The sequence below is a fragment of the Lonchura striata genome, chromosome 1 (assembly GCF_050655825.1).
Source record: "Lonchura striata isolate lonStrDom1 chromosome 1, ASM5065582v1, whole genome shotgun sequence".
NCBI classification, from domain to species: Eukaryota; Metazoa; Chordata; class Aves; order Passeriformes; family Estrildidae; genus Lonchura; species Lonchura striata.
In genome coordinates this window covers 88713401-88737458 of record NC_140703.1, presented here as the reverse complement: position 1 = coordinate 88737458, position 24058 = coordinate 88713401, and the positions used below count along the sequence as shown (strand labels likewise).

General features: G+C 44.4%; 1 protein-coding gene across 2 annotated transcripts in view; it reads left to right on the top strand.

Moving 5' to 3' along the window:
- Positions 1–1848: 1848 nt before the first annotated feature.
- Positions 1849–24058, top strand: part of LONRF2 (LON peptidase N-terminal domain and ring finger 2) — a 33985-nt gene continuing 11775 nt past the window's right edge. For both annotated transcript variants that reach the window (XR_014949615.1, XM_021538709.3), the window contains exons 1-7: positions 1849–2623; positions 16282–16400; positions 19600–19722; positions 20679–20840; positions 21296–21521; positions 23491–23587; positions 23940–24054. Coding sequence is in view for 1 of the 2 variants with exons in the window: in XM_021538709.3 (XP_021394384.1) it covers positions 1864–2623; positions 16282–16400; positions 19600–19722; positions 20679–20840; positions 21296–21521; positions 23491–23587; positions 23940–24054 (1602 nt within the window). In the remaining variant the exon portion in view is untranslated. The remainder of the gene's footprint in view (positions 2624–16281; positions 16401–19599; positions 19723–20678; positions 20841–21295; positions 21522–23490; positions 23588–23939; positions 24055–24058) is intronic.

Below are 24058 nucleotides of genomic sequence, written 5' to 3'. Positions count from 1 at the left end.
ATAAAATTGCTGTTCAATTAAAAGTGTTGCTAAATTCAATTTTGTTTTTTATTAAATTAGACATATAGAACTTCATTCATAACAATCCCATCTTAACTCCAAGTGAACATGTCAAGAAAGGGAATGATAAAATACTAACAGGATGCCAAAGTCACCTTCTGAGTAGAAACCTTGAGCCAAGGGGGAAGGTACAATTGTTGGAGCAGTGAGTGTTGCTCAAAGAATCAACTGTTAGAAACATGAACAGTGCAAAATGGATAAGTTCTGGAGCAACTTAGTGCAAACATATTACTATTCTGAAGACCAACAATACTTCTATAGCCATCATCCATCTGCTTCTTTATTGACTAGATATCCCAGAGTCAGTCTTGCTGCAGTTTCTAATCTATGATGAAGGTAAGAGGAGGGTTTTACAGAGGTACTGGAGGGGCTAGGATGGCTGGCACTATCTTGGTAGTCCCTGAGTATCCTTTATCTGTCATGAATGGCTTTGAGGATCTGAGGAACAAAGGTCCTGTTCCCTGCTGTTAGCTGGGGTCCTTTGGTCATGCTCATTCCACCATGGATACTGATGCTTACTTAAGCCAGACTGCGCAGTATGACATCAACCACACACATCTAAAGAAAGTTAATACCTTACTATTTAGAAAATCAATACACTTTCATAGTATAAAGACTATTTGGTACAATAGTTAATGAATGAGATTTTCCTGATTAGCTGGGGGCCGGAGGCCTAAAAGGAGAGAGGCAAAGCCAAAAATACCCTCTGTTGTCCAGCTGCAGCCCAAAAAGCAGCTGGATGTGGGTTATCTCCCCATTGGATTGACAGGCTTTCCGCTTCTCAGAGCAGTTTGTTTACAGCTGTGTCCAAATAAACGTTGCCTAACTTTATTTTTTTTTCCCCGCTCCTGTTATTCCTGCGGAGCAAGTTGGATTCCTCTCTGACTCACCCATGATTAACTAACTTCCAGCTGCATTATCTTTATTGTTGCTGCCGATGCACAAGCCAGCGCTCAGCACGACCCGTGGATCCCAAGCTGTGCTGGCGAGGCTGCCACTTACAGAAAAGGATTTTTTTTCCAACAGTTGTGGTGTTTGGGAAATGTTATTATTTTTTTATTTGTGTATTTATTTATTTAAGAGACAGCAAGTACCTGCTGTCTCGGGGACCAGAGAAATGAAAAGAAACAACCGATAACGCTCCCGGGACCGCACGGAGCGGTGCTGCTGGTGGAGAGGCCGCGCTCGGCGGCGGGGCGGCACCGAGGGGGCCCAGGCACACGGCGGGACGGGAGGCGATGGGACAGGAGGGTCCGGGAGCCCCGGCGAGGAAGCGGTTAACGCCGGGCACCAGGATACGGGAAGGAAGGGGCTGAGCTCGGCAGGAGCCGCACGGCGGAAGCTCCCCCGACCCCGACCCCGACCGCGCTCCCGCCGGGAGCCGCCGCCGGACCGGGCGCACGTGCGGGCGCGGCGGCGCAGGGGCACGTGCGGGGCGGGCACGTGCGGCACCGGCACCGGGCAGCGGCGGCCGGGCGGGCACGGAGGGAGGGGTGGAGGGAGGGGAGAGGCGCTCCCGCCGCGCCACCGCTGCCCCCGGGGAGGGCGGGCGGTCTGCCGGCCTCGGGTGCTTTTACCCAGCCGCTCGCCCCTTACATAAGCGGGGAGCCGATCCGCCCCCCGCCATCGTTCCCCGTTCCCCCTTCCCCCTCCGGGAGCCGCCCCCCTGCTGCAGCGATGTGACACGCCCCCTCTCCATCCCTCCCTTCCGTCGCCGTCCCCTCCCAGGAAGAAGCCGGAGTCGGCAGCGCCGCGGGCCCAGCATGGAGTAGGGCGGCCCGGGGCCGGCGGCGCCGCGCGGGCATGGAGCTGGGCCCGGGGCCCTGCGCGCTGCCGCCCGCCGCCGGGGCCGGGGCGAGGGCGGCGGCGGCAGGGGGACCCTGCGCCGAGATGCTGCAGGTGGCGGAGGAGGCCTTCCGCGGCGGCAACTTCGAGCTGGCGGCCGAGATCTACGGCTCCGAGCTGGCGGGGCTGCCGCAGCCCGAGCGGGGCCTGTGCCTCCGTCGCGCCGATGCGTTGGCCAGGGCCGGCCGCATGGCCGAGGCGCTGGACGCCTACGGCGCGGCGGCGCGGCTGGCGCGGCTGCGGCCCGAGGAGCTGCGGGAGCTGGCGGAGAGCGTCGCCCTCAGCATCCGCGACAAGGAGCTGCGCCTCCCGCCCTGGGGGAGCGGCGCGGCCGGCGGCGGCGCGGCGGAGGGCGAGGGGCTGGGCGACCCGGCGTGCTGCCGCCCGCCCGAGCTGTTCGCCTGCCCGCTGTGCCGGCGGCTGCTGTGCGAGCCGGTGACCCTGCACTGCGGGCACACCCACTGCCGCCGCTGCGCCGAGCCCGGCGACTGCGGCCGCTGCCACCGCCCGCGCCGCCCGGCCGAGCCGAGCCCTGCCGCCGCCGCGCTGCCGCCGGCCGCCGGCCGCCCGCGGGTCAACGTGGTGCTGGGCAACCTGCTGCACAAGTGGTTCGGTGCCGAGAGCCGGGCGCGGCGGCTCCGCGCCGAGGGCGACGCGCTGCGGGAGCGCCAGGAGCTGCCGGCCGCCCTGGAGAAGTACAACCAGGCCCTGGAGATGGGTGAGTGGCGCCGGCGGGGAGGAGGAGGAGGGGGCGCGGCGGGGGCAGCGCTGCCCGCCGGCAGCGGGCTGGCCCCCGCAGCCGGGCGGGGAGGGGGCGCCTGGGGGAGGCTGCGAGCGGGAACCCTGCCAGCGGGTCTCCTCACGCCCGCCCCCCGCTCCAGTGAATGGCTATTTTTGTTCCACTGGTATTTTTGTCCTTGCTCTGAAGGTGCTTGGCGTTTAGCTGTTCGCTGCCGATGACTCATTATGCAGTATTTCTAGAAAACCCGCTTTCCTATTTATGGGGAAGCCATCATTCAGTGTAGGATACGCAGTAGTGGTCGTGTTGAGTGAGTATGTGGATCAGATTCATTCAGCTACGTGCAGCTGCACCTTCAGCAAGATAAAAGCTGTGAAAACACCTAATGAGATACCAGTAGGTGTAAAGGCTCCGAAAATTTCCTTTATCTTGCACTGTGCAAAATACTCAAGATTATCTACGTTTAGCCTTGGAGAGATGGTCCACTCTTGTGGACCAAGAGTGTTTTGAGCGTAGCTTCTTTGTTGACATGCAGGATTTCTGTGTGCAGGGTGTTCTCTGAAGAGCTTGGCTTTAAATAAAATTGCCTGCCTTCGTACTCTGCCAAACCGATGGCAGCCTTATTTTATCAAAACTAGCTTGTTTTCAGGTTCTGCGCCGAGTAGTAGGTGGATCCTGTTCGCTCGGTTGTAGCCTTGTAGTAGTGGATGTGTGCGTGCGTGCGCCCGACTTGTTTGCCCTGCTAGCGGTGGGGGTGGTACCGCACCGTGGATGTCTGGGAGGCATGGAGCCGGGAGAGCCGCGATCTCGGCAAATCCCCCGGGATCTGCCTCCCCTCCGGTCTCAGCGTGATGGATGTCTGGTTTAATCGAGGAGGAAGGGGGGAAAAAAGCCTCCGTCGTTTTAACACTGACGAAATCCTGCGGGTAAATGTCTTTGAAAAACAAGTGTAGGGAAAACTGTGCCGCTCCTCTGTCATTGAGCTCCTTCCTTCCGTGCGTTGGCTAAAAATCGTCTTCCTTGATCGTAGCTGTTACATGGAGGGATTCATGGCTCTGATTTCTTTACATTTCTTTTGCCGTGGAAGGAAAAAATTTCACCGTTATTCCAGTCCTTGACTCACTTTCATTTTTTTTTGCCACGATTTAATGATAGGCATTGGAGATAGAAGAGTTTGGGATGGGATAGCATATTAGCTCCTCACAGCTGATGCTGGCTGTGGAAACCATTACTTCCACTGTTTCTTCCACTTTTCCAGCTAGATGTGACAAGTTTTCAATCCTGAGTGTCTCTATAAAACTATTATGTAGTTTAGCTGAAGTAATCCCTATTAAAGTAGGGCAGGATGGAGCCCAAGAAGGAAGGTGAAGCAGAGGTAGAGGAGAGGCTTAATGTAGGTCACTGGTGGATATGGTGAGTTTTCAGTAGGGAAGCATCCTAATATTTTGGGTTCAGGGTCCTACTGCTGGGGAAAATAGCATCTCATCAATGAAATTAGTGCTTGAAGTGTTTTTTAGAGAACTGTTTCTCACTGTTGTCTCTGCTTCTTGCTGTATCTGCATGGGGGTGAAAGGAGAGGGAAGACTGGTGTGCTGCTCTTGTTGTCACACAGCACGTGTCTTTCTCCTTCCTGTCTCTGGAGCACAATCTCCAGCCATGGCTGTTGTGCATCAGAGTCTCAAGATAACTCCTTTGCATTGTCCTCATTTCTGTCTTCAGTGATTTCCCAAGCAGCCTGGGAGTCCGTTCAGAAACTCCTCACTCTGTCAGCAAACTTTCATTTTCTTCTTTTTAATAAAATTGTAATTGGAAATAATAAAAGGTATCTTGCTAGCTTTTGAAATCCAAAAGCCATAGGTTCACATGGTGTGACTTCCCTGTAGTGGATCTAAATTCCTCCTGATGAAGGGCATCATCTTTTTTTGATGTTTTGTGCATGCTATGCTGTTCCTCACAAATTGAACTGCTATGTATGAGCCTCATGTTCTTAAATTCTTGCCACATGTTCATCAGGTATTGCTTTTGGCATGCTGGAGTTGCCTTCTTGTTTTCCAGGCGAGTATCATGGTAAATAAGGAAGAAAAACCCCACAGCTCTTTTCTAATTGTTCAGTATTTAAATGTTAGCATGATTTAAATGCACAGGACAGCCCTAAGAGTCACAGCAGATGCCTGAGAACATTGTCCAAAAGCTTCCTGAGCTGCCAATCTTGTGGCTATGACCATTTCCCTGGGGAGCCTGTTCCAGTGGCCAGCCACCCTCTGAGTGAAAAATCTTTTCCTAAAATCCAACCTAAACCTCCCCAGACTCAGCTTCATGCTGTTTCCTCAGGTCCTGTCCCTGGTCACCAGAGAAAAGAGATCCATGCCTGGCCTTCCACTTCCCCTTGTGAGGAAGCTGTAAATTGTAATGAGGTGTCCCCTCAATTTCTTCTACTCCCAGCTGAACACACTTCTGATATGAGAGAAGATAAGTGCTTTTTACAACCTCCAAATGCTCGTGTATTGCACAAGCGTGTCAAGGGCCTGGGTATCATTAGAATTTCTTTTTAGTGACTGAAGGCACATGAACACATTGATTATATAATTGTGATATAAAGTTGGGTGAAATTCCAGGTTTCTTGGCAGTGCACATACTTCAGTGGGATTTTTTTACTGGTGTTTTTTGTGGAATATTTCCTACTCTATTTATTACAACTAGCTTTGGGTGATGCAATATTAAAGCAAGTTTTCCTATCACTTTGGTAGTTCTGATTGTGACCTTCTCCTGATTCACACTTTAGTTCTTGAGGTGCTTCAATTCTTGAATTACATTTCTGGTGTCATCTGGAATGTCCGGTACATATTTCAGGCCTGGGAAAAGGTCTACATGCCTTCAAGTTGTCAACTTTTTCCAGTTGAACTAGTTAGTCTTACAAACTCATAGTCTTAGTGAGTATGTTCATCTTTTGTTCTTAACGCATCTACAGCAACAGTGCTGCTCCCGTGTTTACTCCTGTAGTCTGCTATAGATTCAGGTGTGGTTGAGTGGGGTTATAGTTCTTAAGAAAATCATCTTTTCTGTTTGATCCTTCCAGTTCCCTTGAGATGCGATCTCTGCTGTATTATACAAAGTCACTTGCCTTTTTTTTTTCCCTGCTGTAGACATTGTAATAGATCCTCCATTATTGTAAGGTATCTAATTACCACAGCTTCAAAGCAAGCATATGTCAAGCTGCTTGAAAGAAGGTATTTATTTCCAGATGGATCGTTTTTTGTGCCAAGCTTTATGCTGTTCAGCCATCATAATATCAAATATTGCCCAAATGTTGCTCTCATGGCCATTACCCCAGCTTTCTGAATTTCATTTCTGTGGGGATCAGAGCTGGGCTTCCACTCTGACCTCTCTTCTCTTCTAATTAGTCTTTTGATTGTCTGGACTCCTAGGTTAATTAAACTGAGATATATGATATATGTGTGCAGGATTGCTTTGTTTGTGGGGTTGTTTTCTTTTGTTTATTTGGGTTTGGGGCCTCTTTGTGCAGTATGTGCTTTCTGCACCCTTTTTTCTTTCACCTCCTGCTCTCTTGCTGATGGAGATAACTCTCTGGAGGGACTGTGCTTGGGAGGAGTACAGTCATTTCCCTATATCCAGGCATACAGACTCTTTAAGTTGTGTGCCTAAAGTTAAAGTAAGCTAGATTTCAGTGACAAATAAATGTATTTTGAGAATATGCTTTTCGGAGTGTGTTCTGGTTTTGGTTGGTTTTTTGTTTTAATTTCTCCAGTTCTCAGTTACAGAAGCAACAGGTAGCTGTTGCTTCATTGGGAAGATTGTGAATAGAGCTTTTCCCAAGTATAGCTCTAAAAGAGATGAAACTCTTGTTGGGATGAGGGTACATTCATTAGACAGCATAGATGTTACAGGTCTTGGGTGGTCTCTCAAGCCTGCCCACAGGGCTGTGGCTTTGCTGGGGAGAACTGTGACCTTGTTGTGACCACCTGACCCTAATCTTGAATGAGCTTCTTTGGGTGTGGAGAGGTGACCCTGCCTTGGCTCCTGTGGTGTGATGTGTGGTGTTTTTTTTGCTTGCTGTGTGCTGTACAGTTGGGTCCCAGCCCTGAGGGTGGCACACATCCTATCTGGATGCTGGCATTCAGGACACCTTGTTTCTGCATGAGACATGTTGGCTTCGGTGTGTAGTTACCCACTGCTGCAAAGTTTATCAGGCCCGAGAAGATCATTGTTTCTGGAGGGCTGTAAGAGCTCAGCAAACACTCAAAGTGGTTGTGTTTACTTCTGGTGTGATGGGCTCTTTCTGAGCAGAAGTATGTTTGTCCTGGGGCAGGGGGGGATAGCTAATGCATGCAGCCACTCACATTGCCCAGAATTTTTCATCCCTGCCAAGGGTTCCAGAATGAGCGTATAGGAGATAAAGCTCAGCTGTGTCATGGAGTTTTCAAAACACAGGGAAAGATTGAGGCCTTAGGAGGAAAAGGCTCCTTTGCACATACATCCGTGTGGATCTTTGTTTCAAGTGATAAAGGATGGTGGTGTAGGAAGGCCAAGGAGAGGAGGTGAGTTTGTGCCAAGCCCAAAGTAGTGTTAGAGGTAGCAGTGGTGCAGAGCAAGCAAGGGGGATGCTGCTGTGTGGCTGCTGGGGTTGCTCCATCTCTGGTCTCTCAGAGTGGAGAGCTGCTCACTGACCTCTGGTCCACAGGGTGGTGGTTGTGGTGTAGCTAGAAACAAAATGCAGAAGCTTTCTTGAGCTTTGGTGGAAAGAAGAGTATCTACCTCTCTTGGCCAGACCTTGGAGAACCCTCCCCTCTCATCCCAGTGGATGATCATCATAAATTGGTCTCATCCAAAAGAAAGCTAATTGTGGCCACTCAACACTAATTACTTTTGTGGTAAAGCAATTAATGGAAATTTATCTGATGCCTACCAAATTCTCTCTGTAAGAGTTGAATTAAGGGGGTGAGGCAGGCCAGGAGGCACTAGAAAAAAAGACAGAAGAAACTACAGACCTTCAGTGTGAATTGATTCAAGAGCAGTTGCTGTAGATTTTCCTGCCAGATAAACGTCAGATTGTGGGGTTGTACTCCTTCCTGGAGAGCATGGCATAGGTAAACTTCAAGCCGAGCATTCTTGGAGTTAGACTGAGTGCTTACAGCCATAAGATAGGTGTTGGCAAGTGCTCTGCCATGCCCCAGAAATAATTTGCTCGTGCATTTTCCTTCTATTTCTAAGTTGTTTCAGATAAGGGAGGGAAAGGATGATCAGAATTTCTTGGTGGACTGGTGGAACACCCTTCAGGTGCTTTCCTACTGCAGCCCTGACTAGTGATGGATTTCTCTGTTAGTCCTGGGTCAAGATTAGAAGAAGCAGAGTCCCAATCTGTAAAGGGACTGAGCTGTCTTTAAAGAAAGCTCTGCTTAAGTTTTTTTAGAGATGGCTGATGCCATTGTATGCATTTTATTAATTCTGTCACTTTCTAAGGTCGTACCCTTGTTAATGGTGCACCGAAGTCTTGTTCAAAGAAAACTGCTAGAGAGCATCCATATGCACCTGTATATGCATTACATGTATTAGAACACTTTAATGGTCTATTCTTTTGTATACCATTTCTACAAGGCTGCTATTAAAATATAAGGTCATTTGTCTTTTCCTGATGTGGTAAAAAAGATGTTGGTCAAATCTTCCTTCCTCACAGGGTCTTGGGTACAGTTTCCTGTTTGCCGTAGTAAAGAAGCAAGTCTTTGATGTTGTACCAGCCATTTAGCAAAATGGCAGACAGCTGTCATGACTCCTGCAACAGCAGCTCGTTCGGTCATTTTAATAATTTATCAGAAGAATATTTAATTTTTTACCTTCTAATGTAAGGTGACTTTAAGAGAAGAATAAGAGGTAGTGTTTCTGAAATTACCTGCTACAAAAAATAGCAGTTGCTTGCTGCTTAGAGGAGTTGTGCTAAAAAAGGAACTTTCCCATCCCTCTGTAAAATTATGTCTTGGAATACGCTTGAAGTGTGTGTCCAAAACCTCTTCGCTCTGTTCTACATGGACAGAAAATGTGTAAAAGTAGGAGTCAAGGTTACCTAGAGACTGTTGCAGTAATCCCAGAGTTATTTTTAAACTTGAAATATTTTGCAGAGTTCTGCCCTTCATTGCCTCCCCACCTTCTTCCCATCCCTCCCCCCCCCCCCCCTTTACTGTGATTTAGTGCTTGAAAAAATAGTAGTAAATACTTCATGTATGTCACCACTGGAAACATGTCAAGTCATTTGGAGGAGAAGTTCATGTTACTCTTGGTTTGTACAGAGCTTGTGGTTGAGTGCTCCAGTCCTGTAGTTGGATCTCTGGAAGTTTTTGCCTGCTTGCAGAGGGTCTGCTGAAGGCAGAGGCATTGCTGAGCTTCAAGACAGGGTGGTCAGGAGGCTTATTCATCACTGGCAAAGGGGAGAAGGCATCATGCTGTGTAGTAGACAGTCTTGCTGTGGGTTTTTTGGTGTTTTTTAAAAAGTAATTGACATTGCTCCTGTGACTTAGTCCATCTTAAATGGTACAGAACTGTATTTTCCCCTCCCCCTTCATTTATGTAACCCAGATGTAATTTCCTATAAATAATTGAACTACTTCGGCAAATGTTGAGAATGAGCTATATCTACTTAAGAAAGTCTGAAGAATTTTTGAAGTCTGTTCAAACAGCATACTCTTTTTTCTTTGATTAATATAACAATGTCTTTTGCTTTTGAAGGAAGACATTTATAGAACTGGCTTGTGCTTCCTTATCTTAAAATTAGTAGGGTATTGCAGTACTCTTTTCTTTTTTGCAAATGTATTAAGGGACCTACTTGTTTTGAGGACAGAAGAAGTGAGGTAGTAACAGAGAAACAAGAGGGTCCTTTTTTGCAAAAGTCAGAAATTATGAAACAAGCTTTAACTGGAGGAAGAGCTTACAGAGAACTGTTCTAGAAAAGTAGCCTATGTAGTAATCATGTCAAAGAAGGCAACTATGTTGTCACTGGTAAAGTTGTTTTATGATAGAATATCTTGTTGCATATCTGTCTGTAAACTGATCTTATATAAACTGTGATTGTGGGAGATCTACTTGGCTGGTCCTGCCTTGTCTGCAAAGTACAGTGATGTCTTTGGAGTCTCCTTGCAGTCAGGTTCTTTTGCACCTAGCATAGATCCCTGTTTCTTTGGGAAGATCAGAACTTTTCCTTGGGTGCTTTGAAGATCTGGAGAGGGGGACGGGGGGTTTACCCCTTAATGTTTTTTGTTTTGGTTTTGAATCTTGCTTGTTATATCGTACTTCAGTCAGTAGATACCTTGATTTGGGGCAGTCTCTGTACCTGCTGTTTGAGAGGATAATTCCATTCTGACTGAGGCCTTGGTAGGAAACCTTTCTCAGCCTTGAACTAAATCCTGGGTGAATTTGTAAACATTTGAAAAATGACTCATATTTGTGTACTTATTGCTCTTATTATACTGGTGGCAAGAGGCCATAGATGAGCTTGGGGTATGTCATGTGAAGCAGCCCAAATGTTCAAAGGGTAGAGTGGGAGCTGAAAATACAGGGAGAGTGTGTTGTTTCATGCTATATTATCTGGAAAGAGTAGCAGGTATCTATCAGCGTGTTGAAATATTAGGATTTGCATAGGAGGGAGCAATGACCTCATATATTGTGCTTAGCTCTATGCTGGGGTGTTCTTCAATTTGGGACTTTTGCTGCTGCTGCAATTCATGACATGGATTTGGGAAGAAGGTTATCATTGACTTTGGAGTTGTGGACATGGAACCTAAACTGTAGGTTAATGTAATTGGTAATACATTAACTTGTAATAATGTAATGTAATGGGCATGCTTCTTCCTCATGAGGCCAGAGCTACAGCACAAAAGCAAGGATGCAAAGTTAGCTGCATCATCTGTAGCAGCTCTTATGGGTAGCATACAACTTCCCTTACGGTGTTTCTCCTGAGTAATAATGGGAACAGTGATTAGCTGTGCTTAGCAGTGATGACAGTCCAGCTTTAAATAACATATGGAGCTTCCTAACTGAGGACTTACTGAGCCTGAAATAAAACTGCTGAGAATCTAAAGTATTTTGTTCAGCACACTGCAAGAGCTGTGTTCTTAAGCCTGGACTTTTGTGCAGCAAAATACAGGGGCCCAAGAGAAATTAGTATCAATCTTAAAATTACATCTTCCTTAAAACTGGTGGCACAGGCTTCAAGTGGAGGATGGTGGTGCCCTGTGCTCCTCACCCTCACTGCAGCCTATTTCAAGGGTACCTAAGGCCATACACTACTGTCTGCCAGTGTTGGTCCCTTGGTCCCCCAGGGAAAATGCGTGCAGAATTCTGTCACAACTGTGTGCCTCAGAAGTGCTGTGGGACGGTGCTGGGTTGCACAAGTAGACTTCTAGAGGAAGAGCCATCTTTTATTGCATTCTCTGTGCACTAAAAGCTCTTGCACATTTCCTCTGGGGTCTTCGGTTATTCCACTTCAGGAAGATGGCAGTGATGTAAACGCAAGGAGGAAAAGATATGTTATTAAGAAAACATATATCCCTTATAAAGTCCATTGTTAATCCAATTAAGTGGATGATGATTTAGAAAACATGGGTTTGCTGATTGCAAGCAGGTGGTCATGTTCATTGTCTCCCTTAATCAGGTTTGGGAAGCTGACCCTACTTTTCATCTTTGCTGTGAAATGAAGTTTTATTTTAAAGTCCTGAATGTCTATTACTTCTGCTAATTCTTTTATGTAACCTACACCTTTCTCTTTGCCACCCCCTCTTTCCCTACCAAACAACCCTGTGCACCCATTTTTTGTGTGTGGACTTGTCATGCTTACACGAAGTTGGAGATGAAAAGCTAATTTGCTATTCAGTTAATTACTAAAACTTGCTAATTTCTCACTGAAATGAAAATATATGTTTCATATTATTTTTCAAGCTTATTAAAGGCTTTCAATACTGAATTGTTCAGTACTAAATGCATAATGTAGCATAACAAGCCAAGTTTCTTTCTCTCTCCAAGCCAGAAATATATTTAAAATGTGGGAGAAGTTTCTACTGAAATACTGTGCAGGCTGACTCGCACAAGCAAGAATGAAAAGAGTTTGTGATGACACTATTTCAGTTCTGCTCACGCTTTCAGGGAATATGCTTAGTATTGAAATAGGTGTGAATAAGATGCAATTTTTTAGGAAGAATTGTCAGATAAGGAGAGTTAGAGAGTTCTAGCAGCTTCAAACCTGTTCTTTCTGTTCTGAGTTCCTGGAAGAAATCACAGTGTAGTTTATTACAACAAAACTTCTATCATAATCTATGGTCAGTTGGGCAAATTCTCATAATTCCTCTAACTGCCTTCCAGACACAAGGAGATTTTGGGGAGCCATGTTTTCCTACCAGCCTCTCAAACGCAGCAGAATAGTTTTTTATAAAACTTGAATTCTTGGGCATATCTAGAAAAGTAATTTTGGGTGATAGCTTCTGCATAAGTGAAAGCATAGTATAACAAACATGCAGATGAGCACAAACATTGTGTGAGAGGAAAATTAATGATTTTGGAGAAATCCAAGCTGGCAACCACGCTCAAGGTAGGCAGTATTTGGTGGTCCAAAGGAGGGTCCAGGAAGCAAAGACCCAAACATACCTCTACTCTGGGCCCTGTATGGGCCAGGGTTTTGTCTGGTACAGTGGAATTACGGCTGGGGGGAAGGGTGATGCTTGGGAAGACTTCCAGGACTTGTGTCTTGGATGAAGTTCCTGTATTCCAGCTGCCCAGAGCTGCAGATCCTGGGAGCCTCAGTACTGCATCCCCGATGCTGACAAAGACATAAATTTTGCTGTGCAGCTGTAGATTCCCAGGAGGGGATGGATTCACAAAATGCCATCTGCTGGTATTGTGGAAACAGTAAAACTTTTTACACTTGTCTTTTTTAATATGGCCTAAAATAATAAGTCATTTCATAAAATAAACATTGTTTTTATCTGCTCTTTATCTCCAAAAAAGAGGGTGCATTATTTAAAACAAACTTTTGACTATTGTGCCGCTTTTTCTTTTAGGGTTGTTTCTTTGGGTTTGTTTTGTTTGTGGTTTTTTGATTGTTTTTATTTTGTCTTTTGGTTTTTGTTTATTTGTTTTTAATTGAAAAAATAAACTTGACAGTTATTATACTGTAGAATCAAAACGTTTGGAGTTGGAAGGGACCTTAAAGATCATCTAGTCCTATGGGCTAGGACACTTTCCACTAGATGACTGGACTAAGTTGCTCAAGGCATTGCCAAGCCTGGCCTTGAACACTGGTATATTTCTATATTGGCATCCAGCAGCGTTCACAAACTCTGTACATCCTCAAGCCCTCTTCTTCCACCTTTTGTGACTAATTATTTTCACCACAGCATTTGCTGCGGCATGGAACAACTCAATATCATGGTGCTCTCAAGAAACCCTGTAGCTGTTTAGGCTGCAGGTGGGTATACACTCTTTGATCCCACTTCCACATTAACCTTGAGTTGGAGTCAGATAGCTGATACCTCAGTTCCACTGACAAAGAATGAGGTTTCAGTCCACCTAGCTTTGCCCTGATGAGATGCAGACCCTCCTGGGACAGTTCTGCTAATAGCAAGAGGCTGGGAATTAGGGATGCATGGGTTGGGTGTAGAACCAGCAAGATTTCAGGCTGTACTGCTTGTGCTGTGAGTGAGGTGAGCCTGAATGGAGGTGGCTAGGCACCACTCTAGCTATGGCATCTAGTCTAGACGCTTCATCTCGTTATAGAAGACCTGTTACACTATGGCCTCATAAATACTGTTATCTTTAGCAAAGTTGTTTGATTTGTTGGGTTTTTATCCTTTCTCTCAGTTAACTAAACATTCCTTGCCGGTTATTCATTAAGATGGGCCACACCTTATGCTTTCTGACTGAGTCTCAGTGAATGAGAGGTGCTAGCCCTGAATATACTTAACTTTTTCTGGCTTGCCTCCAGGTTGGTTTATTTTCCTTTCACATTGTGAGACCCTTTGGACTGTGCTTCAGGAGGATCTGCAGCCACTGCCACACTGCTCTGCAATGGCTTTTTTTTTTTTTTTTTTTTTTTTTTTTTGCTTAAAACTTTTGCAGTGTAGATAAGTTCCTGAAGAAGAGCTGATGAACCTGTTCTCGCTCTGGATCTTTTGTGTGTATGAACTCTTTTGAAGAGTAGAAAGCATCAGTGTGGCCAAAATGTGCAGTAGTGAAGAGAAGCAGAAAGCTGACTTGCTTTGTCCCCTAATCTCACACTGCTTCCTTTCCCTGTGGTGCCAGAAATACCCCACCCTGTACCCTGCTTTCCTGAGGAGGTGCCTACTCTGCTTGCTGCTTCTACCCACCTCAGCATACCCTGCAGCTGGGTACCCTAGAGCAGTTACAAATATGGAAATACAGTATGAATTCCTTACTGTTCAAGTGCAGCTAAATAATTTATTTGAGTATTTGCTAAAAGAAACAAAAAACTTACTTGAAGATCTTTGGTTAATTGCTTTTCAATTTCATTTAACTTTTTAAAAACCATCAGGTAGAAATGTGGATCACTAAATGCAGCAGTATGTGTGTGTAATAATTAAAAAAACCCACAACAAATCATGATAAAACCACACAAGGAAAAACCAGTGCAGAACCCCACCTTGTGAGCTTTTGCACTACACTCACTACATGCTTGAAGTGTAGTCTCTAGCTGTCACTGCCTGAGACCAGTTGGAGAAGCCCTGGTATGTCATGCTGCAGTTAGTATATCTGGCATCAGTCCATGCTACAGCCAAAAAAGGCAGCGCTCCTTGCTGCTTCTTTCCTTTTCATCCGGTGTCCTGGCACTCAAGGTTGTGTGGCTGTACAGTGAACTCATTGAGGGGAAACTGATCCTCTTAAACCTTTCTATTTATTTGTTGCTGTTGAATTAACTTCCAGTCAATTGATTCTTTGCTCTGGTTCTTGGTGCAACCGTGTGAGCCTGGTTTGCTGCACAAGCAGTAGCCCAAGAGGGAGGAGGTGGGAGGGGGATGTGATGTTGGGCCATCCCTCCTTGTAGGTCCTTGAACTTAGAGTGGCGGCACCTGCAGCAGTTGTGCTTGCTCTGTGTCCATGCATATGTGTTGTACCTGGGCTGTCTATGGGCAATACAAATGTTTTTACTGAGGGTGTGTTTAGGATGCTGGTGCTGAAGTGAGATCCAAACAGTGAAGCCAAAGCAGGCTGAAGAGACCAGGAGAAGTATGGAGACAGGAGCCCTGTGTGTGAACACGCGTAAGGTGACATTTCTTGGTAAAGTTTAGATGTGAGCTAGTTTGCACGTGAAGTTTAAAATTTACAGAAATGTGACACTGTCTCTCAGCACACCTTGGTGCTTTTGTAAAGTTTATTACCCGTTCTGACACTTTTAACCAGCTCACATTTGAGAAAGGATTACTGCCCTTAGCTGCTAGCAGCCCCCTTCCAGCCTTCCAGAGGCCTCTCCCACTACATGAAAGTCAACAGTGACCAAGAGTAAATGTCAAAAATCTCATCACCTATGATGACATATTTGTTCTAGTGAACAAAAGCAGAACATTATTTGGGACTTAGTGTGTATTTTGCAAGGATGCTGCCACAGCCTGCTGCAATGTCCTTGCCAAGCTGGGGACGTTGTGGCAAGGAGGTGGAGTATTGTTGGATCATGGGCATGAAGTGGTCACTAGTGGCTTGAGAGCTGCTGGGCAGATGGCTGTTTTCCAGGTGTTGGTAGTGAGGTTGATGCAGTTCAGCACCTTATTAACAGCTTCCATCACAGGCAAGATGTTACTGTGTTACTGATTCCACTGTCAGTGACACCAGACTGGGAGAGGAAGAAGTGATTCATGTGTTGAAGGGCACGGCTGCCATTCAAACCAACAACCTGTGGCATGGGCTGACCAGTGTTGCCTACTTCTGCAAAGGAAGTACACCTGGGACACAGTAACTCTTTGCAATAGGATGGGCTGGACTAGACAGCAGATCTGCAGAAAAGAGCTGGAGGTCCTGGACAGGTTGATCATGGATCAGCCAGTGTTTCTGTGGTTCTGTAAAATCAAAATGTGTTCTAGAGACCTTAAGAAAAGACAGATTAACAATGCTTGGGAACCATATAATCCATGTGAACTTAATGATTCATACATTTGTGGAGGCAAGGTGTGTGATCATGAGAGGTTTGCTTGCCCTGGGGAAGTCAAGCAGATATGAAGTGTAAAGGCTGCGTGCATTTTTGTTATTTAATGGCTTCTGGGAGTGTTTTAGCTGAAGTCCTGCACTGGTGATTTCTTTCTCCATATCGAGGGTAGAAACACTTGCAGCTTTGTTCTTTTTGCTTTCTGAAGTGCCCTGTAAGCAAGATGGGGAAAAGAGCAGTGGCGTTCTGTTTGTGGATATGAAATATGTCCTGCGAGATAAAGCACAGAGATTGCTTCAGAGTGAGAAGAATATATTTTAAGCAGGAAAGAATGAAGGAATTGCCTCTTTTTCCATTACAGAAGAGTAAAAATGCAGTGGGTGGGAAGAAGTGATTTTTTTGGTTACGGTGGTTGAATATGAGGTTATATATTTATAATATGCTGGTACTTCTTTTAATGAAGTTCCTTGCAACTGTTTTTGTTTTCCAGCTCCTTGCAAGTGTTCATTAATAGCACAGCGGGCGGAGCTCTGTACGTTGATGAAGAACTACCAGCAAGCTCTTCACGATGCAGACATCCTGTGCCGGAACAAACCCCACTGGCCCGCGGTACGGTGCTCGCCTTTTGTAAAGATCAAAATGAAAACTGCTTCTCCTTGGGGCTTCTCTGTGTGCTGGGGACAGTGCTGCTGGGAGTGTTGTTGGAAGAACATCGTGGCATTAACAGGGCCAAAAATGTCTTAAGTTCTTCAAAGAATAAGTCTGGAAGGTCCTCAGAATCTCTTCAGTGGTGGGATTTTGGTAGTGGGCAGCTGGTGGTGTGGTTTTGTTCATGCTGATGCCTATTACCTGTTACAGCTTGTGCTGCAGCTTGGCAGCTGAATTAGTCCCTAAGGCTCCGGCAGCCCAGGATGGCCCTTGTGGGATGATGTGTCCCCAGGAAGTGGGTGGCTTTGACAGCCTGCTGGCCAGTGTGTTTTTCTGAGAAGCCACCCAGACTGTATTTCAGGATTATTTTCTTTCCCTCTTTAATCCTAAGATTTCATATCTGTGCTGTCTATCTGTGTCATAGAGGTGTTTCATAGAGGGTTTAGGATTTTTTTCATAACCAAAGCATGTGCTACAAGGAGCAGTGGGCAATTTGAAGCAAGTATCAGAAATTATGTTAGGAGAGAGAAATGGAAGAAGAATGTGGTGCCCATAAGTAATACTGGTTGCCTGAGGTTGGACTGAGTGTCCAACAGTTCACCCCACCTAGGATTACACCTGCAGTCAGTCTGCAGCACAGGTTTGAGCAGATAAAGCCTCTGGATGCTTACTAGGGAGAGTGTGGCATTGGGAATTGGAGAAGGATTTTAGGCAGACATTGTCTTCCTGTGGAGACTAAGTAGGTGTTGCATAAATGTCTCGGCCTCCTGCCTGAGCAAGCAGGGCTATGCATCTAGTGCTCCATTCCCAGTCAGGGGTGATGCAGGGCAGGCAGAGAGGTGCTGTCTGAAACACCAAGTCTCTGGCAAGTTAGGTAATTTTCTCTGAAGGCTATCTGTGCTGTCACCCATTAAAGCCTTTCATGTTGGAATGCAGTTCATAATCTTCCCCTGCATCCAGTTTGGTTCTCTGTCTTGGATAATTTCTCATCAAGTCAGAAATCCCATCTTGGGTGATGCCGGCTGTGTTTCTGTGCAGAGGGAGAAAAAATAATAACGCACGTTCAGATTTTTTCTTGAAGTGTCTTCTGTTTGCCTGAATCCATGGAAATGTGATGCGTGTCAGTCGTAGGCGGATAAAGGTTTCATTAATCACATCTCTGAAGAATGTTAATTGAAAATGAAATTTGTCATCGTGGCATAACCAGCAGTGTCTCAGACGTACTTCACTTGTGCTTTCATGTTTTTGAGGACATCAACATAAGTTGCGCTGACCCAGAATCTATGTTCTCCAGGAGTTCTAGGCATCTGCTTTGTTTTGTGTATTGCAGCATCTTATCCAATGGCAGAGATTTGCTCAGACATTTCCTGTGTAGTTAAAAAAAAACAAACCCAACACAAAATTAAACTTAATTCTGAGAGTCGCTCCTAGGATGCAAGTGTTCACCTACCGGTATCTTTTGACTTACTGGTAACAGATGTAGGCTTGCTGAGTTACTGGTGAAACTCCTTGATATGTTGTAGTCATTGGAGCTATAGATAAGAGTGTTTCTTTTCAGTTGTATGAAAACTGGGACACTGTAAGGCAGGGAGAAGTCCCCAGTTGTGTTTTTATATAGAGGGTAGACAGAGGTGCCCTCCTGCCTGCTACTCATGGTCCTGCTTGGTTCTTCCCTTTAGTCTGATGCTTGTCAGCGGTATATGAAAATAGAAGAGGGAAGGTGGCAGCAGTAGTCTCTGAAGTATAGGGACCTCTTGTCCCTGGGCCTAAAACCTGATGTTGGATCTTTAGGTACTTTGTCTGTGGACCACCCAGCTCAGTCCTTCCTTGCAGGTCAGATAAGGACATTGCTCTTAGGGCCTCGAAGGACAAGTGCAAACAAGCTTGTAGGCTCCCCAGTGCAGTGCAGTAATGCTGACAGTGATGGCAAATGTGTAAAAGATTGTAGGGAGGTTGTGCAAGCATCCAGCTAAGAAGGTCAGGGTCAGGCCTCCAAGTGTCTCTTCTTACTGCATTAAGGAAAAGAAAAATGTATCTTTCCTGGAGAGAATCGATGTGTACTGAAACTTCTTGCACAGATCACCAAATGATAATTGTGTTAACCTGGCCTATGCAGTGTTTGCTGCTTGCTTTTGTCATAAGCTTCCTTCTTCCAATTCCAGTGGAATGGTAAAGATCTTAACAGGTCTCAGCTTGGACAGCAGTATTGAAAGAATGAGGGAGTTACCTGCTCAGGAAGACTATGTGATACTGGACCTTTCAGCATTATTATGAAGCAAGAAAAGTGGATCTGCTTATCTAGCCAGTTTCTTAGATGAATTAAGCTGTACTTCCAGTACAGCCTAGAGATGTTCATGTGGGTCAGGGGTGGACTTGCAGAGCACACTTCTGTCTAATAAGCCAGAGGGAAATGTTTAAATGCACACTTAGTTTCTTTTCATTGTAAAGGAAGTAATTTCCATAATCAGATTAGAACAGTAGTTTGATATCTGCAGATAAATTCAGAGGCAAAGCATTCCACTTTTGCTACTAATAACAAGTAAAGTAGGATTTATTCCCAAGCTGGCTACCATAACTGTTGGTCATGGATGTGTTACTCCAGAACATGGGAGAGGTTGGGTAGGCTAAAATACTTCAGGTTAAGTGTTGGTACATTGCCCTAAATTAATTATGCTTTTGGGCCAAATAAAGCAGGTGAAAAATTATCTCTGTCCTAGTAAGACAACCAGGAGAAGTGGCTATTATGAACTCTCTCAGCTGCCAGTTCCAGGCAGCCCTGTGCCACTGCCTTTTCTGTGTAGTTGTCTTATTTTTTAAGTTTGTCCTGGTATGTGAAACTGTTCTCTGGTGTATCCAAGCACAGTGGGATGTGTAGTAGACTTTGTCCCTGGGGGGAAAAACACCCTTCCTTATTCCCAGTTCTTCTCTCAAGAAATGAGCAGTGCCTTTGGCAAGGGATGATGCAGCAGAGGGTTCCTGGGGAATCTTATTTTGCCAGAAGGGACTGAATTTCTTTCAGTCACACATGTCAAAGAGTCTGCTACCTCTTGTTACCTGTTCTTCACCTGCAGAATGATTTGGACTTTCAGGTTTGTTTTCAGGTGTATTGCTGCCACTTCTGAAATGATCTCTAGATTGTACATTTCCTTTGTGTGAACAGGGCCATTATGTGAAAGCAAAAGCTCTTTCTGGATTGGAAAGGACCGAGGAAGCATTGAAGGAGTTTCTTTATTGTGTTGCCTTAAATCCTGAATGGAGCTCAATGAAGAAAGAAGCCCAAAAGGTATAAAATGTATTTACTGGCTATTTGGCCGTTGTACTGCTTTTAATCCCACAGCCAAGTAAAATTCATGGTATTTCAGGTGATAGTAAACACCCAAAGGATAGTTTGATTCAGAAGATTCTCCTCTAAATTCTTCTCTAAAAAGATTCTTCTCTAAAAAGTAAACTTTTTTAGCATTATGCTTTGTGAGGCACCTCTTGGTTTTGGTTGAAGCCTCAGCCAGAGGGATTATGTATTTGTGAATTCCACTGCGTAGGCTTAAGGCTGCTAATTTTAGTATCCATCAAAAAATTACTTTTATGTTGGAAGTGGCAGAGGATTGAGGAGAGGAAGCTGTGTGCTGCCCTGTGCTGGAAAAATCCTGCAGTCTTCCTAGCATTTTGTTCCTTATGGGAAGTTAGACACATTAAGTGCTAAGAGCCCATCATCAGGTTCTCTGTGACCATCCATACAGGCAACTTTTTATAAAAATGAGATGAGGATTTGGCAAGATGCTTGGTGTGGACTGGTGAGAAGAGGAGCAGGCTTTAAGCTAGGGGTTAAATCTGCTTGAGGATGGAGGAGATGGATGAAGAACACAAGGAATGTTTAAACACATCTCTGTTAACTGTTTTTGATGGGAAAGCATGGTCTGAAGACTTCTGGAGGCAGGGTCAAAATGGAGATGGGTAGGATCAGGAGAAGTATGTAACAAACTGCTGCCCTGGATGCTCTTGGGGAGCAGAATCATTTTGGAAGGGAGATGGGCACTGGAGGAGCACCTTGGCATGTGACTGGTTATAGTGGGCGCTGCCATTCAGGTTTCCTATGGGCACTGGAGAATGCAGGATGTCTTGGATGTTGCAAGCTTCTTGGCATCTAGAAACTGTGAAGTTTGTGCATCTGTGTTCACATAAACATAAATATCTATGTTGTAATTATTATATTTTCTTTTTTTTTTCTCTCTAATTGACTAGATAATGTGTGAGATGTTTTTCCCAGCCTTTGAAAATGTGCATGATAGTCTAACAGCACCTTTCTCTAGTCGAACATCCCATACAAGATTGAAACCTGCATTTCTGAGTAGCATAAACACACAGTCAGCTGTGGAAGATAACTCTGTTGCTGGGTCCTCAAAGGTAAAGCAAACATGTTCAACATAAAAATAGCAAAAATAGTATATGGATCTTTCTGGTCTGTGTGACATTGTCTGCAACTGAGTGGGCTTGGTGGTAAATCTGGTAAGCTTGTTCTCTTCATTGCTATCAGATCTCTTATTGGGATGTACTTCCTCAGAAAAATAAGAGAGTGAACCTTTTTCTTCAGAAAACAATGTGATGCCTTCAAGTGGGGTCAGTTGTGTTTGTGTTTTTTCTGCTGAAGATCTTAGTCTGACAGGAACATAATTTCTAGAGGCTGGAGCTGTAGGGACAGGCATGGCCCTACTTCATGCAATTGGGAAGTGATCTTTGATACAGACCTTTCTCAGTTGTTAGGCTCCTTGTGGGAACATTGATCTATTGCTAATAAAACTGACAGATAAAAGCAAACCAAAGTTGTCTTATGATGTATATAACTGTTCTTATTCTTTTAGGATACTATGTTCAGGTTAACAAAAACCCCGTCCCAAGAATCTGATGTATTCAGAAGCACTGAGTCCTCTGTTACCCATCATGTTCTGGATCTCTACTTTGATGAGAACAAGAAGTCTTTGGGAGCTATTCTCTCCAGTTTACCTGGGGTTGGCTTAAAAAGAAAGCTGTCCAGTGATACGAGGGATTTGCAGAGTTTGGATGTCCCCAATAAGATTCTTAAAAAAGGTTTGTGTTGTGGCTTAGAAAAGTGATTTCTCTTGCACATACTGTAAAACTATAAACTTTTTTACTCTCCTCTTTTTATAGGAGTCAATAAAACGTTCCCTACAGGAATTGGGATAATATTTTATTCTCTGGTGTGTCTGTTTCTGCTCTGACAACGTATTTACCTTATTCCAGAGCAGCTTAAGTTCACTGACTGAAAGCTGTATTGTTCTTTCTCAAGTGGGCTATTTCCAATGTAATATGTGTATAATGCACTTGCAGTTTAGTCTTCATGTTGGTAGTGCCATTTCCATTTTCTAGGTCTCAGCTGTAGCTGAACTTTATTGTCTTTCTATATGATTGAAAGATGGAGTAAGCCTGGAAACTAATCCTTAACTGGCATTAGAAATGGTCACATGCAACTTTACATGAAATTTTCCAAGTAAACAAAGAAGCCTTTTAATGGGTAATAAGCCCCCACCCCCCAGTTTTCTGTTACTTGATAGCTGTGTTTACAATTTGCGTGCTTCTCAAGCTTCTAACAAAGACCTCCAGAGTGGCTTTAGTGCTCAGGGCTAAAAATGCTGAAGGCAATACTTTACTGAGTAGTGTAATAATTGGTTAACATAGACTTTGAAAATGTTGCTGTGCTGGTATGACTTTTTTCCCTTAGAGATAAAAAAAACCCAACCTACACCTCGATGAGTTTGACTTGTGCCTGAAAATGTTGCAAGTCTTCAAGTACAGCTGTCTGTCTTTGACCTCTACAAAAGATCAATAATATGGCCAGTTTTTGATCACCTTGCTGTGGAGGAAAAAACCCTGTACTTGCCTGTGAACAGCAGACTGTGTACATAGATTGTGAAATGTGACCCACTTGTATCTTTACAGGGAAGGCCAGAGATCGTGTTTTACCCATAAACACTAATTTATGGTGTGTTCTAGGTCCCAGTGCCACGTTACTATTTGCAGAATTAACTCAGCCAGGTTCTTGCAATTACTAAATGCTAACATGTGAGATGTAGGTTAAAGATAGGACTGTTTTTCTTTGTAGGCCACATACCACCTGTCCTGTCTGTGCTGGAGATAAACCAGATGCTGAGCATAAGTTATTCTTTAACAAAGCATCCTAGTGTTTTAACTCAACATAAAAAGTAGAGCTTTTAAAAGATCAAGAATTTGGTTAATAAAAAACATGTGGAGGCAGCAGTCACGGCTCTGTTGCAGCTCATCACAAAGATACAAATTGTAAAAAGTTGAGAATTTGCTTGTGTAAATGTCAACAGAAGCTGGAGTTGAATAATTTTTGAGCCTAAATAATGCTGCTGTGAAGTTTGAAGTGCATACCCTTAAAGCGAGTTAAACCCAGAGATATAAACCACCCCCAGAAATCAATCTGGGTACAATTTTAAGTGAAGTGAAAGCGTCTCTCTTTGTAGTTTGTTGAGACAGTAAAACTGTGTTAGCTAATGCAGTTGCAGTAGTCCTTTTAACTTTTAAGCTGTCTAAAATTTGGGATTTCTACAACAGCCTAGTCTAGAAAAATGTAAGCCTTTTTATATTTGTAAGAAAAATTACCCTTGCTGAGAAATCCATAATAAACAGTGATGAAATATTTTGACTGTGTGTAAACAAATTAAATTCTGGACTTAATGTACTTGAAAACATCTGGCCTGGCTGATGTGGGGGTAGTGGTGGGAAAGCAATAGCAGAATATTTTAAAAACTAGCCTAGAAAAACCCACAACACAATCATTTTTGGAGAAGCAAATAATGGGTATTCAGCTCTAAAGTGTATTGTCTGGCTGCAGACATCATCCTCTGCTCTCCAAAAGATCTGCCAAAAATCTAAAACTTAGTTGGGAAGTATGTTTGTTAGAAACAAAACTTAAGAAAAGACAAGAATTGGATTTTTAATGAAAAAGTCAACAGAAAAAAGATTGGAAAATGCAATCATGCCTACATCTTTAATATTCTTCTTGACTACTTAGATGGAGATGTTTTACCTGAAAACACCACTGACACTTCAAGTGAAATACCAACAACTCTAGTGGATGCATCGGACTTTGAGTGTTCCCTCTGCATGAGGTATGACTGCGTTGACCTGGCATTAACATCACAAAGCCTCTCTAGCTTCTGAAAAAAGTTATCCTGGTGTAAGAAGAGTATGTCTAAATCACTACTCTGTTCCTTTTTGCTGAACCTTACATCTGGTGAATCTTTACAGATGCAGTTTTCTCCATTATGTATGCAGTTCTCCATTGTTTATCACTTGTAAAAATGAAAATCTCTTTTGTATCCTTGGATAACGCTGTCACCTGTGCTTTATAAAAATGCAGAAAAAAAAAAGAAAGAGCTAGGACTAATCACTTCTCTCCACACATTGGGAATTGTTTTTGTTAACAGCTTAGCATTTTTTATTCCATGTTTTCATGTTAAGGTTGTTCTATGAACCTGTTACCACACCCTGTGGACACACCTTTTGCCTCAAATGCCTTGAGCGTTGCCTTGACCATAATCCACTTTGCCCGCTCTGCAAGGAAAAGCTGTCAGAAGTAA